A 15,138-nucleotide genomic window follows, 5' to 3' on the forward strand; every position below is an offset into this window, starting at 1 on the left:
TAGTTTCTGCCTCTATTCAGTTTAGATAAGTACTTATTTTGGAACTAAAAAGTTAGGAAGAACTAGACCCTCCCTGGGAACTGGGATCCAGTCCCACATCCTTCTGACAAAAGGACTCACTCATTATTATGCCTTTTTGGGTCCTGACCAACCCCTGCCAGGATAGTTGAAAGAAGCAATTTAATGCAAGGCGACAGGGAAAGAAGTGGTAACTTGCAGAATTGGATGAGCCTTGGGATTAATGGGAGAGATTTACTGAATAGGGAAGATAGAGCAGCAGCCAGTAGAAACCTTCAACTCCCAAACTTTGTTTAGATCCCAAATTACCAAAATCTTGAACTGAGGAGCACCACTATTTGGCTCAGCTCTTTCATTGTGTTGATCTAGTGATAACCAATGAGTCACCGGCTTAAATGAGAGTTATTCCACTTCCTTCACTCTCTCTCTTATTTCCTTAAGAGGTAAAAAGTATACTTATCTTTTACCAGCATGGTAGTACAAACTCCTTAATACTCACCTAGGAAAGCCTGGGATGCCCTTCCACACCTTGTATGCTAAGCAAACTCCTAACATATCTTTTGAGGCCAAGGCCAAGTTCAAATGTCACTTTTTCTATGAAACTGCATAATTAATTTTTACCTTCTCACCTCAGCAGTATTCATCATTGCTTCCTTTGGCATTCCATAGTATTAAGACTATATTACTGTCACAGCATTTACTACATCGTATGAGTTTAAACTATAAACTTCTCAAAACATGTGACTATTTTTTATGTCATCTTGAATTTCCAGAGCGGAGCACAATGCCTGATCCTTTGTAGGTGGTTCATTAAATGCTCCCTAAATTAATTAAGGTCAAAGCAATCTTGCTTCCCTCTTCCATCTACTCCTCCCCTTCTGTGCCATCTGGATAGCTTCTTACTCAGTTCCATTTGGGAATGTTTTTAAGCAGCCTCAAAGAACTAATTCTCTGCCTGGTCTCTCTGATCTCCTTTGGATGGAGGGCCCCCTTGGGACCCAGCCCACAAGGTACTGATGAAACTCATATGAGCTAATTGCTTTTCCTGTCACCAGTTACTATGCCTCACATGGCCTAATCACCCCTAATAAGTGGCCCTCCCACCCTAACACTGAAGCAACTGTGGCTAAATACAAAGTTTCCTGAAGTTTCAGTTGATTTTAATATTAAAAAAAAACTTTGGGCCATTACTTTTATTAATTCTTGAACTTGAGAAACACAAATTTAAAAAAAATAATTATACCACCACACACACTCTGAAAAAGTACCCACAGTCTCTAAACAGAAGCTACAACCTGGCTCAGAAATCCACACAGACTTTGCTCACCTGGGTGGCTCCTTTACTCAGTTTAGTTACTGTTCAGTCAATGACTAAATCTTTCCTAAAACATTCTTGGGAAGTGGGAGAGCATTGTGTAGGTAAGTTATCCTTCCTCCTACCGGGCTGTTGCCTTTCCTTATTTTAAGTTCATTGTCTTACACTTTGGTTACTTTCCAATCTGAAATGCCTTAGGAATAGGAGCTATACACTTGCTTATCCTCCCCACTGACTCCTCAGAAGTCAAATTCTAATCTATGCACACAAACAAACTACAAAAGAGCACTCCTTACTTCTGGGCAAAGTAAGAGTTAGACGATACAAAGGTATGACTTCAAGGGTGATGAGAAAGCCCTCTTCTCCAAGTGACTTTTTCTAACTCAAGGTTTATACTTGAAATTCTATACTGATAATTTCACTCCTTAGCTCCTTGTTAGTGAACAAAAATCCTTGGAAGAACTATTGTATGTGACTGTTTGTTATTTATACCTTAATATGAAGCAATTCCAGATCATTTCTTAAAGGTAGGCTTTAAGGGGAAAGTAGAAAAGACAAAAAAAAAAAAAAAAGTGAAGAAAGGATATCACTGGGATGTAGAAAATGGCAAAGTATACAGGATTAAAACACACACTCTCCTACAATTTTATCCTGGACTGGCTTTGCAGGAGAGAAAATAAAAGCTCCTGAACGGACAACAATCAAGATTCCTTTTTTTTTTTTTTTTTACAGAGACAGAAAGGGTCAGAGAGAGGGACAGACAGATAGGAACGGAGCGAGATGAGAAGCATCAATCATCAGTTTTTTGTTGCGACACCTTAGTTGTACATTGATTGCTTTCTCATATGTGCTTTGACCGTGGGCCTTCAGCAGACCGAGTAACCCCTTGCTCAAGCCAGTGACCTTGGGTCCAAGCTGGTGAGTTTTGCTCAAACCAGATGAGCCCGTGCTCTAGCTGGCAACCATGGGGACTCGAACCTGGGTCCTCTGCATCCCAGTCCAATGCTCCATCCACTGCGCCACCGCCTGATCAGGCAAGATTCCTTCTTTTGTTTTGAAATTTTCTAGAAGAGTAGAGAAAAGGGTTATAACATACCATGGCAGGTACCAACTCCCTAAAGGATATGAGGAAAGATACTGGACAATCTACTCCATCTAGGAATTGGGAGGATATGTTTCTGATCTGGGCACTACTGGGGGCACTGACTCCTTATACCAGCAAATCTAGACCAGCAGATTCTCTCCAAGAACTCTAGCACACCAGGACAAGAGATGTCAGGATGTGACTCTAGTCTCGGGTCAATATTTCTGTATAAAGGCTGGGCATATTAGAGGGCCTCTAAAGCCAGTAAGGACAAATTCAATAAGGAGGTAGTATGAAATACTGTACCGAAGTTTAAAGGACAACCAATTTCATATCCAGAGAAACTTGTGAACTTCTCATAGAAAGAAAGATACAAGGGCCCTCAGGAGAACCATTATCTTTGTTTCAGATAATGAAGGGACAGTCATATAATCTAAACATGCAGAGACCACGCACCACAAGCCAGAGGTCTCAGATTTCTCACATTAGCAGAATACCAATAGTTTTCCCTAAACAAAATGATTCACCTTAATGTTTCTTCCTGTTAATAAAAAAGTTTTGGTGATTTATTTGTGTATTTTCTAGGATAACCAGTGCACAACTGAGGTGTGTTAAGAAGAGGAATAACCTAGAGTACAGCTCTTTGCTTGTCTGAACTGGATAAAAGAAAGACAAAATTAACTGTGAAAGGAGCGCAACAGGTAACAGAGTATCATCCCAGAAGGGAAAACTAAAATGAATTCATTTTCTTTCTTTCTTTTTTACAGAGACAGAGAGAGAGTCAGAGAGAGGGATAGATAGGGACAGACAGACAGGAACGGAGAGATGAATATGTGCCTTGACTGCGGGCCTTCCGCAGACCGAGTAACCCCTTGCTTGAGCCAGCGACCTTGGGTCCAAGCTGGTGAGCCTTGCTCAAACCAGATGAGCCCGCGCTCAAGCTGGCGACCTTGGGGTCTCGAACCTGGGTCCTTCCACATCCCAGTCTGACACTCTATCCTCTGTGCCACCGCCTGATCAGGCCATTTTCTATGTTTGGTGGGAACATAGAAACAGAATTGACTTTGGTGGCAAATCCTCCAAACCAAAGCAAAAGTAGTCTGATCTGCTGTCTCTTATCTCTGACCTTTCTGGATGAAATATAATGAGTGAGCTCTGGCCTGACCTGTGGTGGCGCAGTGGATAAAGCGTCGACCTGGAAATGCTGAGGTCGCTGGTTCAAAACCCTAGGCTTGCCTGGTCAAGGCACATATGGGAGTTGATGCTTCCTGCTCCTCCCCTCTTTCTCTCTCTCTTTCTTTTAAAATGAATTAAAAAAAAATTTTAATGAGTGAGCTCTGTGTACACTTTGTAGACTTCTGTACAACTTGAATATTTAAAAATATGCACCTACTACTTTTGACATTAAGAAGAAATGTAGTTATAAAATACATTGGTATAAAAGGGAAAAAGGAGGAAATATAAGGAGATCAGAGACAATTAAAAACAAATGGGAGGGCCTGACCTGTGGTGGCGTAGTGGGATAAAGCGTCAACCTGGAACACTGAGGTTGCCGGTTCAAAACCCTGGGCTTGCCTGGTCAAGGCACATATGGGAGTTGATGCTTCCTGCTCCTCCCCTTTCTCTCTCTCTCTCTCTCTCCCCTCTCTCTAACCAAAAAAAAAAAAAAAAAAAAAAAAATCAATAAAAAAAAATGGGAGGAGGGGACTCCTGTGTCTCAGTAGTAATCCATCTTCCTCTTCTCTACTCACTCACCCCTTTTTCCCAAGTGCCTTACTGTTTGCTATTTTATTTGTTGTAAATTTTTTTTTTTCTGAAGTGAGAAGCAGGGAGGCAGAGAGACCTGCTCCCTGGTGACCCACATGCACCTGACTGGCTCCACCAGGCATGCCCACCAGGGGGAGATGCTCTGCCCATCTGGGGCATTGCTCCGTTGCAACCAGAGCCATTTTAGTGCCTGAGGTGGAGGCCATAGAGCCATCCTCAGCGCCTGGGCCAACTCTGCTCCACGGAGCCTCGGATGCAGGAGGAGAAGAGAGAGACAGAGAGGAAGGAGAGGGGGAGGGGTGGAGAAGCAGATAGGCGCTTCTCCTGTGTGCCCTGGCCGGGAATAGAACCAGGGACTTCCACACACTGGGCCGACACTCTACCGCTGAGCTAGACTGTTCGTTATTTTAATAGTACAGACCTGGCCTGACCAGGCGGTGGCGCAGTGGATAGAGCGTCGAACTGGGATGCGGAAGGACCCAGGTTCGAGACCCCAAGGTCGCCAGCTTGAGCGCGAGCTCATCTGGTTTGAGCAAAAGCTCACCAGCTTGGACCCAAGGTCGCTGGCTCGAGCAAGGGGTTACTCGGTCTGCTGAAGGCCCGCAGTCAAGGCACATATGAGAAAGCAATCAATGAACAACTAAGGCGTCACAATGCAGAACGAAAAACTAATGATTGATGCTTCTCATCTCTCTCCGTTCCTGTCTGTCTGTCCCTGTCTATCCCTCTCTCTGACTCACTCTCTGTCTCTTTAAAATAAATAAATAAATAAAATGAAAAAAAAAATAGTACAGACCTGGGCTCTTGAAGAAGTAAACAAAGAACAGGGGTGATGCCAACCTTATGGAATGAAATTTCTCTTCCCCAAATCCCTTCCCTAGTGATATCACTTCATATTTCCAGGTCTGGTTCCACCTAGTCATTATCTGCCTGGGAAATACCCAAGTCTTAAGTTCTACAAAGTTTCACCAACTATGTCTGGAAGATCTCTTGATGGCTGGGGAGTTCCTAAGCCCCCTTCCAGGGCAGATGAGATTGCTGATTCCCCACTTCTAGGTTAGAGATACAATATCCACTACAAACCACATTATTAAGTAGGAAAACAAACAAACATCCCCCAATGCAACTTCTTAGTTCTTGCACAGAACTGCACCCTAAACCAGCAGTCTGGTAAGCAACACAGAGACGGCACCTGTCCAGCGAAAGCCCAGGGAAAGTGTAGGAGCTGAGTATGGAACGGCCAACAGTGACGGAAGAACAAATTACGTTTGTCTTCACTGGCTACCCTGAAAGTAACAAAAACTTCAAGTTACCACATTTCAACACTTAATGGGAACAAAAGCGTGGGTCCTGCCAAGCCCCAGAGCCTTCAGCCCACCCTTGAGCATTCCCCAAAGCACTGTTGATACCAGGCCCCACTTCCATTTCTCAAACTACCGCAGCCTTCTGCATTCAGAAAGCTTTCTTCGTTTGCCTCATTGAACTCAAATCATTCTCTCGGCTCAACTCTGGAGCGCCCTAGTTATTTTTATAATAGTCACTGTTCCTGAAAAAGAATGCCTCTTACCCAACGAAGAACCCTTCTCCAGCCTTTGCAATTTAGACATCGTGAGAGCGCCAACCCCGGTTCTCGTCGGGGGCCAGGCGCCGGGGCTGACCCCTCCTCAGCTCCCGGCAGATGGGCTTACCTCACCCGCTGCCCCGGCCCTGTCCCCCAGCTCCTCCCTCTCGGAGCTGCTCAATGAGGCCTGCCCCTGCCCTCACCGAAAACTCGGGCCTCGCGCGCCAGCCCCCGGCCCGGCCTCACCAACTTCGGGTTCCCGGCCCGCCTGGCCCCTCCTCAGCGCTCCCATTAGGCCTGCCGGGGCCCGGCCCCCTTCTCTGCTCTCCAGTGCTCTGCACTCGAACCCCATCGCTGAAGCCCAGACCCGTCTCTGCTCTCAGGCCAGGTTGCTCTCCTCTCCCAAGCTCCTCTGCCCCTGCCCTCTGGGACCCACCAGCCCGGTACCTGGGGCTCCGTCTCCCCCGTCGGGCCCAAGACTGTGTCGAACAAACGGCTGCAGCTCAGCCAAACCCTCCTGACCCTCCTCCTCCTCCTCCTTCTCCTCCTCCTCCTCCTCCTTCTCCTCCTCCTCCTTCTTCTCGCCCGGGGCCCAGGCCAATAGAACGATTACGCCTACCATCAAGGGTGGGCTCTTGTGTGCCCTGCTCCGCCAATCCCCTGGAGAAAGGCGGGCCTTTTTCGGCACTAACACCAATGAGAACGAGCCAGGGACCGGACAGGCGGGTCCCCAGGCCTGTATGTAGAAGGAAACCTTGAAAATGGACGAGGGAGCCCGCCCCAAAACAGGGGGGGGCGGCACTGTAGTCAGGCATACACACCAACCAATAAACTCTCGACACCCTAGTAACCCCGCCTTTTGACTCATAAACATCTAATCAGGTGAGTGACGGAGGAGGGTCAAAGTGAAACTTTAACCAGTACTGCAAAAACTCGGGACTTGAATGGCAGGCGGGCAAGGCGGGTTGAAGGAAGCTTTAGGAAGGTTGCTACTGACCCTTGCCCCGCCCCCCGGACTTGACAGGGGCTGAATCTAGCTCCCCTCTCTCTGATGACCTGTTCGTGGGCCTCTCTTCCTCTAGCGCCCGATTCGTGGGCATAAAGGGAAATAACTCTTTTTAGGGACCCGGAGCTTGGGAATTGCAGTAGCCCTCACATCGGTGCTTCCTCCTTTTAGTGGGCCACAGAGTACAGGAGATTTTGGGGTGGCCCGCGGGCGGTTTGAGATGTTTTTTGGTGGGGTGAGACAATGGCAACTCCTAGAACCGGTAATTTTTTTCTGTACAAACAATTGACAACATTGTAAATTGTATTATAAAAGTGAATAAAGTATCTTTGGAAAACTTTGCTGTTTGTGCCCTAGTTAGGTAGCTTAGCTTAGTTGGTTAGAGCTTCGTCCTGATAGGCAAAGGTTGTGGGTTCCATCCCGTCGCGGTACAGAGGAGAGGCAGCCAATGACTGCATACATAAAAAGTGGAACGGCTGTTTCTCTCTCTGAAATCAATAAATAAAAAATAAAAAACACGATGGTGATATGCAACAAAAAAGAAAAATGAGATCTTAATGGGAAATCAGTGCTGAGGCAATTTGCATGGAGCCCACTTCCAACCATGTTGCTGCCCCCAAGCCCTTCTTAACACTAAAATTCCGAACTGCCGCCTGGAGTGTATGTGTATATGGTATATGTGTGTGTTTTGGGGTGATGAGGGGAGATGCAGGTTTGTGCGAAAAGAAGTAACTACAAATGTTCAGTTTCTCCACCTGCAAAGTAGGGCAATAATTCCCACTTTGCCCACGCTGGCACAATCCCAGTTTCATATAGAAGTCAAAATGGGGTGGGTGGGTCGCCCTGCACAGAGATTAGGAAAAATGGGAGTCTGAAACCAGTTATCATACTATATATACACATTCATATTCTCTCACACCATTTTTACAGTAAACAAGTACACAAAAGAAGGAAAGATAAACTATAAAACTAGGTACTTTTCTTTTAATGAATTACAAACTAAATTACAAATAACGTTAATATCAAGAACACACAAGAACAAGAGGTGGGAGAAGAGAGACAATCATAAAAAGAAAAACAAAACTTCTTTTAAACATTTGCATTACAAAACCCCAAAGCGGGCCTGGCAACAAATCCACCCACTCCCACTAAAAAACTACTATAACCTGAAATATAAATATAATTGTTCATCTTTCTTTTAAAGAAATATTGCCCCCCCATGCTCTCATTCAGTCACAGCCCTAAAAAAGTATCAGCATTCTTCTTTTTTTTTTACAGAGACAGAAAGTCAGAGCTCTAGAGGGATAGACAGGGACAGACAGACAGGAACAGAGAGATGAGAAGCATCAATTATCAGTTTTTCCTTGCAACACCTTAGTTGTTCATTGACTGCTTTCTCATATGTGCCTTGACCGCAGGCCTTCAGCAGACCGAGTAACCCCTTGCTCGAGCCAGCGACCTTGGGTCCAAGCTGGTGAGCTTTTGCTCAAACCAGATGAGCCCGTGTTCAAGTTCGCGACCTCAGGGTTTCAAACCTGGGTCGTCAGCATCCCAGTCCGATGCTCTATCCACTGCGCCACTGCCTGGTCAGGCAGCATTCTTAAAATAATGTCTAAAAACTCCATTCCTATGGGGGTGGCCTTCAAAGGAAGATGTACCCTGGCACCTGAAGAGCTAAGGCTTTTTTTATTCTAAGTGAGAGGCACGGAAGCCAGACAGACAGCCTCCTGCATGTGCCCTGACCAGGATTCACCCGGCAAGTGTCTACCAGGTGATGCTCTGCCAATCTGGGGCCCATGTTCCATTGCTCGGCAACCAAGCTATTTTAGCACCTGAGGTAAGGCCATGGAGCCATCCTCAGTGTCCCAGGCCAACTTCCTTGAACCATCTGAGCCATGGCTGTGAGGAAGGAAGAGAGACAGAGAGAGAGAAAAGGGAGGGGTGGAGAAGCAAATGGTTGCTTCTCCTGCATGCCCTGACTGGGAATTGAACCCATGACTTCCATACACCGGGTCGATGCTCTACAGCTGAGCCAACCAGCCAGGGCTGGACTAAGGCTCTTTTTTTATTTTTATTTATTTATTTTTCAGGGACAGAGAGAGAGAGTCAGAGAGAGGGATAGACAGGGACAGACAGACAAGAGCGGAGAGAGATGAGAAGCATCAATCATCAGTTTTTCGTTGCGAGACCTTAGTTATTCACTGATTGCTTTCTCATATGTGCCTTGACCGCGGGCCTTCAGTTGACCGAGTAACCCCTTGCTCGAGCCAGTGAGCTTGGGTCCAAGCTGGTAAGCTTTTGCTCAAACCAGATAAGCCCGCGCTTAAGCTGGCGACCTCGGGGTCTCGAACCTGGGTCCTCTGCATCCCAGTCCGACACTCTATCCACTGCGCCACCGCCTGGTCAGGCTGGACTAAGGCTCTTAAAAGAGGAAAATACAAACATCTTTTACTTGTCTCATTTAAGACTGTGGTGAAGTACAATCCCTGTCCCAGAGCCTCCCTGATACCCCTTGCCTATAGGAGGGACAAGGGCACTGTGGGACTGCAGCCCCAATAGGATTGCAGAAGCTGGGAGTCTTGAGACCCCTAGATTGTTAGGTGAGATCAAACACTAAAACTTGGGTATAAACTGGTTGGATCTATTTTTAACCTAATACTTTAAAATAGGCCCCTCCCTATGTTTTTGTTTTACTTGGTTTTCAAAATTCCAGTCTACTCCCTGCCATCAGTTGAACTAACAAACAGTGGCGGCAGGCTTGAGGCCTGTCATCCCAAACATAGGAAATAATAATTGTAGGACCTTCAGAGATTAGAATGGCAAATCCTATATGGGGGGAGGGGAAAGAGTCAGGTTTTCTTTTTTTTAAATATCAGCCCTCCTCAGCAATGACTAAGAGGAGGGGTGGTAGAAGCTGACTTAAGTGGATGAATATGAACTTCCTTTCATTTCTACCCTTTTTTTCCCTCCACCTCCCTGTACACCAGAGTTGGCTGGCTAAGAGGAGAAGGTGAGTGAGTGTTAAGGCAGCCAGACAAGACAGAGGGCACCAATAGGCCAGGGCCAAGCCAGACCAGGCCCCCACTGGAGGAGAGGGTGAGAATGGGAAGGACTTCAGAGCCGAAGGTGGGGTACTGGCTTGGTCACATCCTGGAAGAAAGGGTGAGTCAGAGCTGCCTTTGCTGAAATCCTCTTGTTGGGGTCGTAGTGTAGCATTTGCTGGAGGGAGAGATGTATACTGATTTCAGTGATGTGATAGTGGACTAAACGGGCAGCAAATATTCCAAGAATTAGGAAACCAGAATTCATTATACCCAAGGCAGAGTTGCTACTTCCCTCCTCTGTCCATTCAGTTGGTATGACAACAGGGACACAGAAGCAAGAGCTAGGGAAACAGTGAGACCCAGAGTCCAGGGTCTCATCCTCCCTTCATCCAAGAAACCCTCTGCCCTAGAGTAGTCAATCAGAGGAAAGGGGAGGCCACCTCCCACTCTCACCGATAACAAGCTCCGTCCATCTTCATCCAGAGGAGGCACAACTTTGCTAAAATCTTGCCGGGCCCACTTGGGGAAACTTGGCTTATAATCAGGCATAGAAGTAACTCCTGGCCAAACCACCTCATCTGGGGTCCCCAGAGTCCGAAAGATCCGGAAGAGTTGGTCAATTTCAGAATCTCCAGGGAATAAGGCCCGACGAGTCACCTGGAAATGGGGAAAAAGGAAAAGCCAACAAGGCCCACACTGACGTCAGTCAAAACTGCCCCCTGTACAATGGAAGTTCCCACAGGCGGTGGAAGGTCAGTAGGGCCCCATGACTCCCTCACCAGGGCCTTTCATGGAGTCAGTCACACAGAGCCTGAGACAATGAAGTCCCTTCATCTGTCTCATCCCCTCATTCCTTCCCCCAACCATGGATTTGCAGATCCCCAAGGCTGGGTGGGGCTGGGAGGGGGTGAATGTCTGGGGTGCCGCACACATGTAGCCAAGGGATCCCAAGCCACTCACGGGGTATGGGGTAGACACTGCGGTCATCCCCTCTCCTTGTGATGCAGCCACTTCTAGATAGGAGCACAGCGGGCAGAGACTGTGTCTTCCATTTCTTCTGTGTTCCCCACAGCACATAGCATGGTGCTGGGTACACACTCGGTGCTTAACAAATATTTTTTGATGAATTGAGAGAGGAATAGGGGCAATTGTAAGGTAATGCACTGGGGGATAAATGCACATTATATATACAGGCTAATGGTCTCCAAGTCCCCGGTTACAACCCAGAAAAGGACCATAAAACATATTGCCGATTTGATTTAAAAACTCAGCCCACTCTATAGTTGTATTAAAGGAGATGAGAGTTCACATATGAGCTGGGCTTCAGGGATCCTTCAGTCTGAAAATCCAGAGGTTGGGGAGAAACATGATCTAAGTCTGCAGTTTCAATAAGAGATGTGGATAAGGTGAACACAGGTAGTTTCACTGCATTCCTCACACCCCACACCCTACAATAAGGTCTCTAGACCAAATGAAGGAAGCACTAAATGAGACTCATTCTACCAAATCTGTGCACACTAAAGTTAAAGCAGCTGCAGAAATAATTTAGCTTATTTGGGGATAAGAGACGTACAAGAATGCTAAGGCTGTTTGAGGATATTCTAATATTGTGGTTGACATTAGGAACAAGAGTTCTTTCCCACCACCCCTGTAGGTGCTAATCTAGAGAAAGAATGCTGTGATAATAGAAGGGCCATGGATCTGAGCCAAGAAACAGTTCTGTTGTTCTTGAATGTGGGGTGGTGTGGGCTGGGTGGAATTCAGGCATGTCTCCATACCATCTCAGCAAAGATGCAGCCCAGGCTCCAAATGTCCACAGCTGTGGAGTAGTATTTGCAGCCCAGAAGAATTTCAGGTGCTCGGTACCACAGGGTCACCACCTGGGGACAAAAGCAGGAAGGGAAGGAATGGTGTATGGGGCTTGGAGATTCCCACATCTCAGCTCCCCAAAACTACTTGCTAACACTCTGCCTTTTTATTTATTTATTTTTTTTATTGAGAGGAAGGGAGATAGAGAGACAGATTTCTGCATGCCCCCCAATCAGGATCTACCTGGCAAGCCCCATCTGGGGCCAGTGCTCCAGTCAACCAAGCTATCCTCAGCACCTGAGGCCGACACTTGGACCAACCAAGCCACTGGTTGCGGGAGGGGAAGAGAGACAGAAGGGGGAGAGGGAAGGGGGTGGAAGCAGATGGTTGCTTCTCATGTGAGCCCTGACCAGGGATCAAACCCGGGATATCTGCATGCCAGGCTGATGCTCTATTCACTGAGCCAGCCAGCCAGGATCTCTCTACCTCTTAACAATCAGCCTCTTTCTCTCCATCCTTACCTTCACTCTGATTTCCCCTAAGTAAAATGACTATATACAACTTCTTAGCCCAGAATGAGTCTAGCCCATGAGTTGGGTACCATATTTTCTGAACTCCTAAGCTGTGATCTTCATGGAAAACTTGAGACAAGTGGTCTTCATTTTAATGGTGTGCCATCTAGCTCTCCTGGTTTGATATCTATCAAAGCTCAGTTAACCCACAGTATGAACTCCGTGCATATTCTAAGACCTCTTGAAATGTCAAAAATACTCTCCATCTAGTAACTTTGTGAATGTCCTTGTTAACACCTCCCAGGAAGTTCAGAGAAGAAATGCAGAGGGTGACTGACCTCATGGGTGTAAGTACGAACAGGGACTCCAAAGGCTCTAGCTAGTCCAAAGTCTGCTAGCTTGATGGCCCCCTCTGCGTTGATAAGCAGATTCTGAGGTTTGAGGTCTCGGTGCAGGACCCGATGAGAATGGCAGAAAGCTAGGCCCTGGAGCAGCTGGAACAGATAACTCTGACAACGGAGAGAGACAGGACTGTGCTTATTACCTCCAAAGCTCTACTAATGCCTTTACTATGTTAGACTTTTTTTTATTTTTTACTTTATGTATTTTTCTGAAGTTGGAAACGGGGAGGCAGTCCCTCCTACATGCGCCCAACCAGGATCCACCTGGCATGCCCACCAGGGGGCGATGCTCTGCCCATCTGGGGCGTTGTTCTGTTGCAACCAGAGCCATTCTAGCACCTGAGGCAGAGGCCACAAAACCATTCTTAGCACCCGGGCCAACTTTGCTCCAATGGAGCCTTGGTTGAGGGAGGGGAAGAAAGAGACAGAGAAGAAGAAGAGGGGGAGGGGTGGAAAAGCAGATGGCCGCTTCTCCTGTGTGCCCTGGCTGGGAATTGAACCCGGGACTCCTGCACACCAGGCCGACGCTCTACCACTGAGCCAACCAGCCAGGGCTACTATGTTAGATTTTAATTACATGTTTACAAGCTATTTATGCCATTGGACTATCAGCCTAATGAGGATAGGGTCAAGGTCTTACTCAGTTTTGCATCTCTTTTCCATATCCTGTGCCTAGCACACTGAAGGTGTTCAGTCAAGTGTGTTCAATAAACATTTGTTTATAAATTGAAAGTAGCTTGGGGAGTAAACAACCCAGCCCTAAAAGAGACAACAGAGACTCACTAGCTATTTCTTCCCCCAAACAGATAAAAGGGCTTTTTTTGAAGAATGTACCAAGTGCCCTCAAGTCCCATTTATCGGAGTTTCATCTGACCTTCTACCTGAGCTGTTATGTTGACTCACTAGAGTTTCAACTTCTTTGATTCTCCTGCCCAGCCCTAGGGTTAACAGGCATAATGAGCAGTGAAAGAGCCACAAAAGAAAGCTGTGTGTATGTATGTGTAGACAGGGGGATGAGGGCTGGGAAGGAAACTAAGATCACAAATGTTTTGTATTTGCCTGTCTTCTGTCACCCCAAGACATGACCGTGTTGGGGAAGAGTTGATGAGAAGGCTTACCTTGATGAGGGGAAGAGGAATGCCAGTAAGAGCAGAGGCATCCATGAATTTCTTGAGATCTTGGTGCAGAAACTCAAAAACCAGGTAGAGTTTGTTTTCTGTGTGGATGACATCTAGCAGCCTAGGGAAGGAAAGTCCAGGAATGGCAGTGAGGGAGAGAAATGGCCAGACCACACAGAAAGAAGGCATCATCCTTTATTGTTAAGCACTTCCCAGATGCATACTTACTTGACAATATTTGGGTGGTTAAGCTCCTTAAGCAGAGAGATCTCTCGAATGGCAGTACTGGGTACACCCTCTGTCTCACTTGGAGAGATTGGGAAAACAGAGATGAGAATGTGGTTACAAATAATCCTTTTTCCCCAGCCCAGTCATTCTTTCCTCCCTGAGACATCACCCCAGCATTCCCTAGGAAAGTGAGAGAGAAAAGGTGCTGTAGGAGTTCATTCATGGGTGGTCAGAGAGTGGCTTTTGGACATATTAATGTCATTATTTCTTTTCTTACCAAAGGTAGGTAAGTAAAGCCTTCTGGTGAAGAGGGGGAGAAAGTCACAGAGGGGAAAAATAAGAGAGAGTAGCAACACCCAGCCTCCCTGGAGGGGCCAGAGTGAGGTTCAACTGTCATTCTTTTGAAAGGGAGAGAATTTTAAGATGAGGGTGGGGCTGGGACAGTGAGGAGGGCTCTTTATTCAGAAAGGTGCTCTTCACTGATTCTCACAAAACCCACTCCACGGAAGTCCTGAACTCCATCTTAACGGCCTCCTTCCTCTCCCTATGTCTTTCTGACTGCACATTTGGGGGTATCACCAGGCTCTGGGGAGCAAGTTTCCCACGGATTCGACACTACCCTATAATCTCGAGAGGGAAATCCTCTACAGTCCCACAGCTCACTTCTCCACTTCAAAAGAAGTCCCTCCCAGCTGCCTTCCGGTCCCTGGACGGCTACCTGCCCGCTGGGTGAGGGTGAGGGTGAGGGTGAGAGTGAGGGTGAGAGTGAGGGTGAGAGTGAGGGTGAGGGTGGGGGTGAGGGTGGGGTGGGGGGGCACTCAAGGAGCTCCCGAGTTAGGAGTCCCGATAGAGAGGCCACTCACGTGTCCAGGCGGATTTTTTTAAGCGCCACCACTTCTCCGGTCAGCTTGTTTTTGGCTTTGTACACAACTCCGTACGTGCCCTCTCCGATCTTTTCCACTTTCTGGAAGTTCTCCATGAAGCGCTAGCGAGTCGGGTCAGCCCGGCCCTGGAGCGGGGGCCTGGGAACCCTGCAAAAACGACCCCGGTTCTCGGGGCGGAAGAGGAGGAAACAAGGCCCAGCACGGCGGCCCCAGGTCCGGAAGGAACGCAGTGTTATCTCTCGCTCTTGTCAATTTGTCCAACTTGAAACAATGTTGCCGACTCCCCCCAGTTTCCTACCACCACCAGATGCCCCGCCTCTCCTTCCCGCGTTTCCCTGACCCCGCCCCCGCCCTATCTATTGGTCAACGTCAGAGCAGGAGGAGCGAACCC

The 15,138-nt window shown here is 47.3% G+C and overlaps 2 protein-coding genes and 1 non-coding gene across 7 annotated transcripts in view; all 3 read right to left on the minus strand.

Moving 5' to 3' along the window:
• RAB5B (RAB5B, member RAS oncogene family) overlaps positions 1-6,327 on the minus strand; it is a 28,194-nt gene extending 21,867 nt beyond the window's left edge. The window contains exon 1 of one of the 4 annotated variants that reach the window (XM_066258460.1): positions 6,193-6,327. The gene's annotated coding sequence lies outside the window, so the exon portion shown is untranslated. Of the gene's footprint in view, positions 1-2,311; positions 2,400-6,192 lie in introns of those variants that run through there. The other 3 variants (XM_066258463.1, XM_066258461.1, XM_066258462.1) reach the window with 3 other exon arrangements.
• LOC136327469 (small nucleolar RNA SNORA3/SNORA45 family) lies at positions 2,504-2,632 on the minus strand. The gene has a single exon (XR_010729679.1). It is a non-coding gene; the product is annotated as a small nucleolar RNA SNORA3/SNORA45 family (small nucleolar RNA).
• Positions 6,328-7,720: 1,393 nt separating the features above from the next.
• Positions 7,721-15,063, minus strand: CDK2 (cyclin dependent kinase 2). Of its 2 annotated transcripts, XM_066258465.1 has the most exons (8): positions 14,727-15,063; positions 13,864-13,941; positions 13,636-13,756; positions 12,455-12,625; positions 11,574-11,675; positions 10,756-10,899; positions 10,249-10,452; positions 7,721-9,970 (listed from the first exon to the last, which is right to left on the minus strand). In XM_066258465.1, exons 1-8 carry the CDS (start codon positions 14,840-14,842, stop codon positions 9,866-9,868), a joined length of 1,041 nt encoding a protein of 346 aa, XP_066114562.1. In that variant the 5' UTR covers positions 14,843-15,063; the 3' UTR covers positions 7,721-9,865. The 2 variants fall into 2 exon arrangements, with proteins under 2 accessions (XP_066114562.1, XP_066114563.1); XM_066258466.1 differs by lacking the exon at positions 10,756-10,899.
• Positions 15,064-15,138: the final 75 nt, after the last annotated feature.

The sequence above is a fragment of the Saccopteryx bilineata genome, chromosome 2 (genome assembly GCF_036850765.1).
Source record: "Saccopteryx bilineata isolate mSacBil1 chromosome 2, mSacBil1_pri_phased_curated, whole genome shotgun sequence".
Taxonomy (NCBI): Eukaryota; Metazoa; Chordata; class Mammalia; order Chiroptera; family Emballonuridae; genus Saccopteryx; species Saccopteryx bilineata.

Coding starts and splice junctions, on each gene's coding strand:
- CDK2 (XM_066258465.1), bottom strand. CDS start 14,842: ATGGAGAACTTCCAGAAAGTGGAAAAGATCGGAGAGGGCACGTACGGA. Junction 10,453..10,755: donor CAGTGTCTACCCCATACCCC/GTGAGTGGCTTG, acceptor CCCCATTTCCAG/GTGACTCGTCGGGCCTTATT. Junction 9,971..10,248: donor ATGGACGGAGCTTGTTATCG/GTGAGAGTGGGA, acceptor CTCTCCCTCCAG/CAAATGCTACACTACGACCC.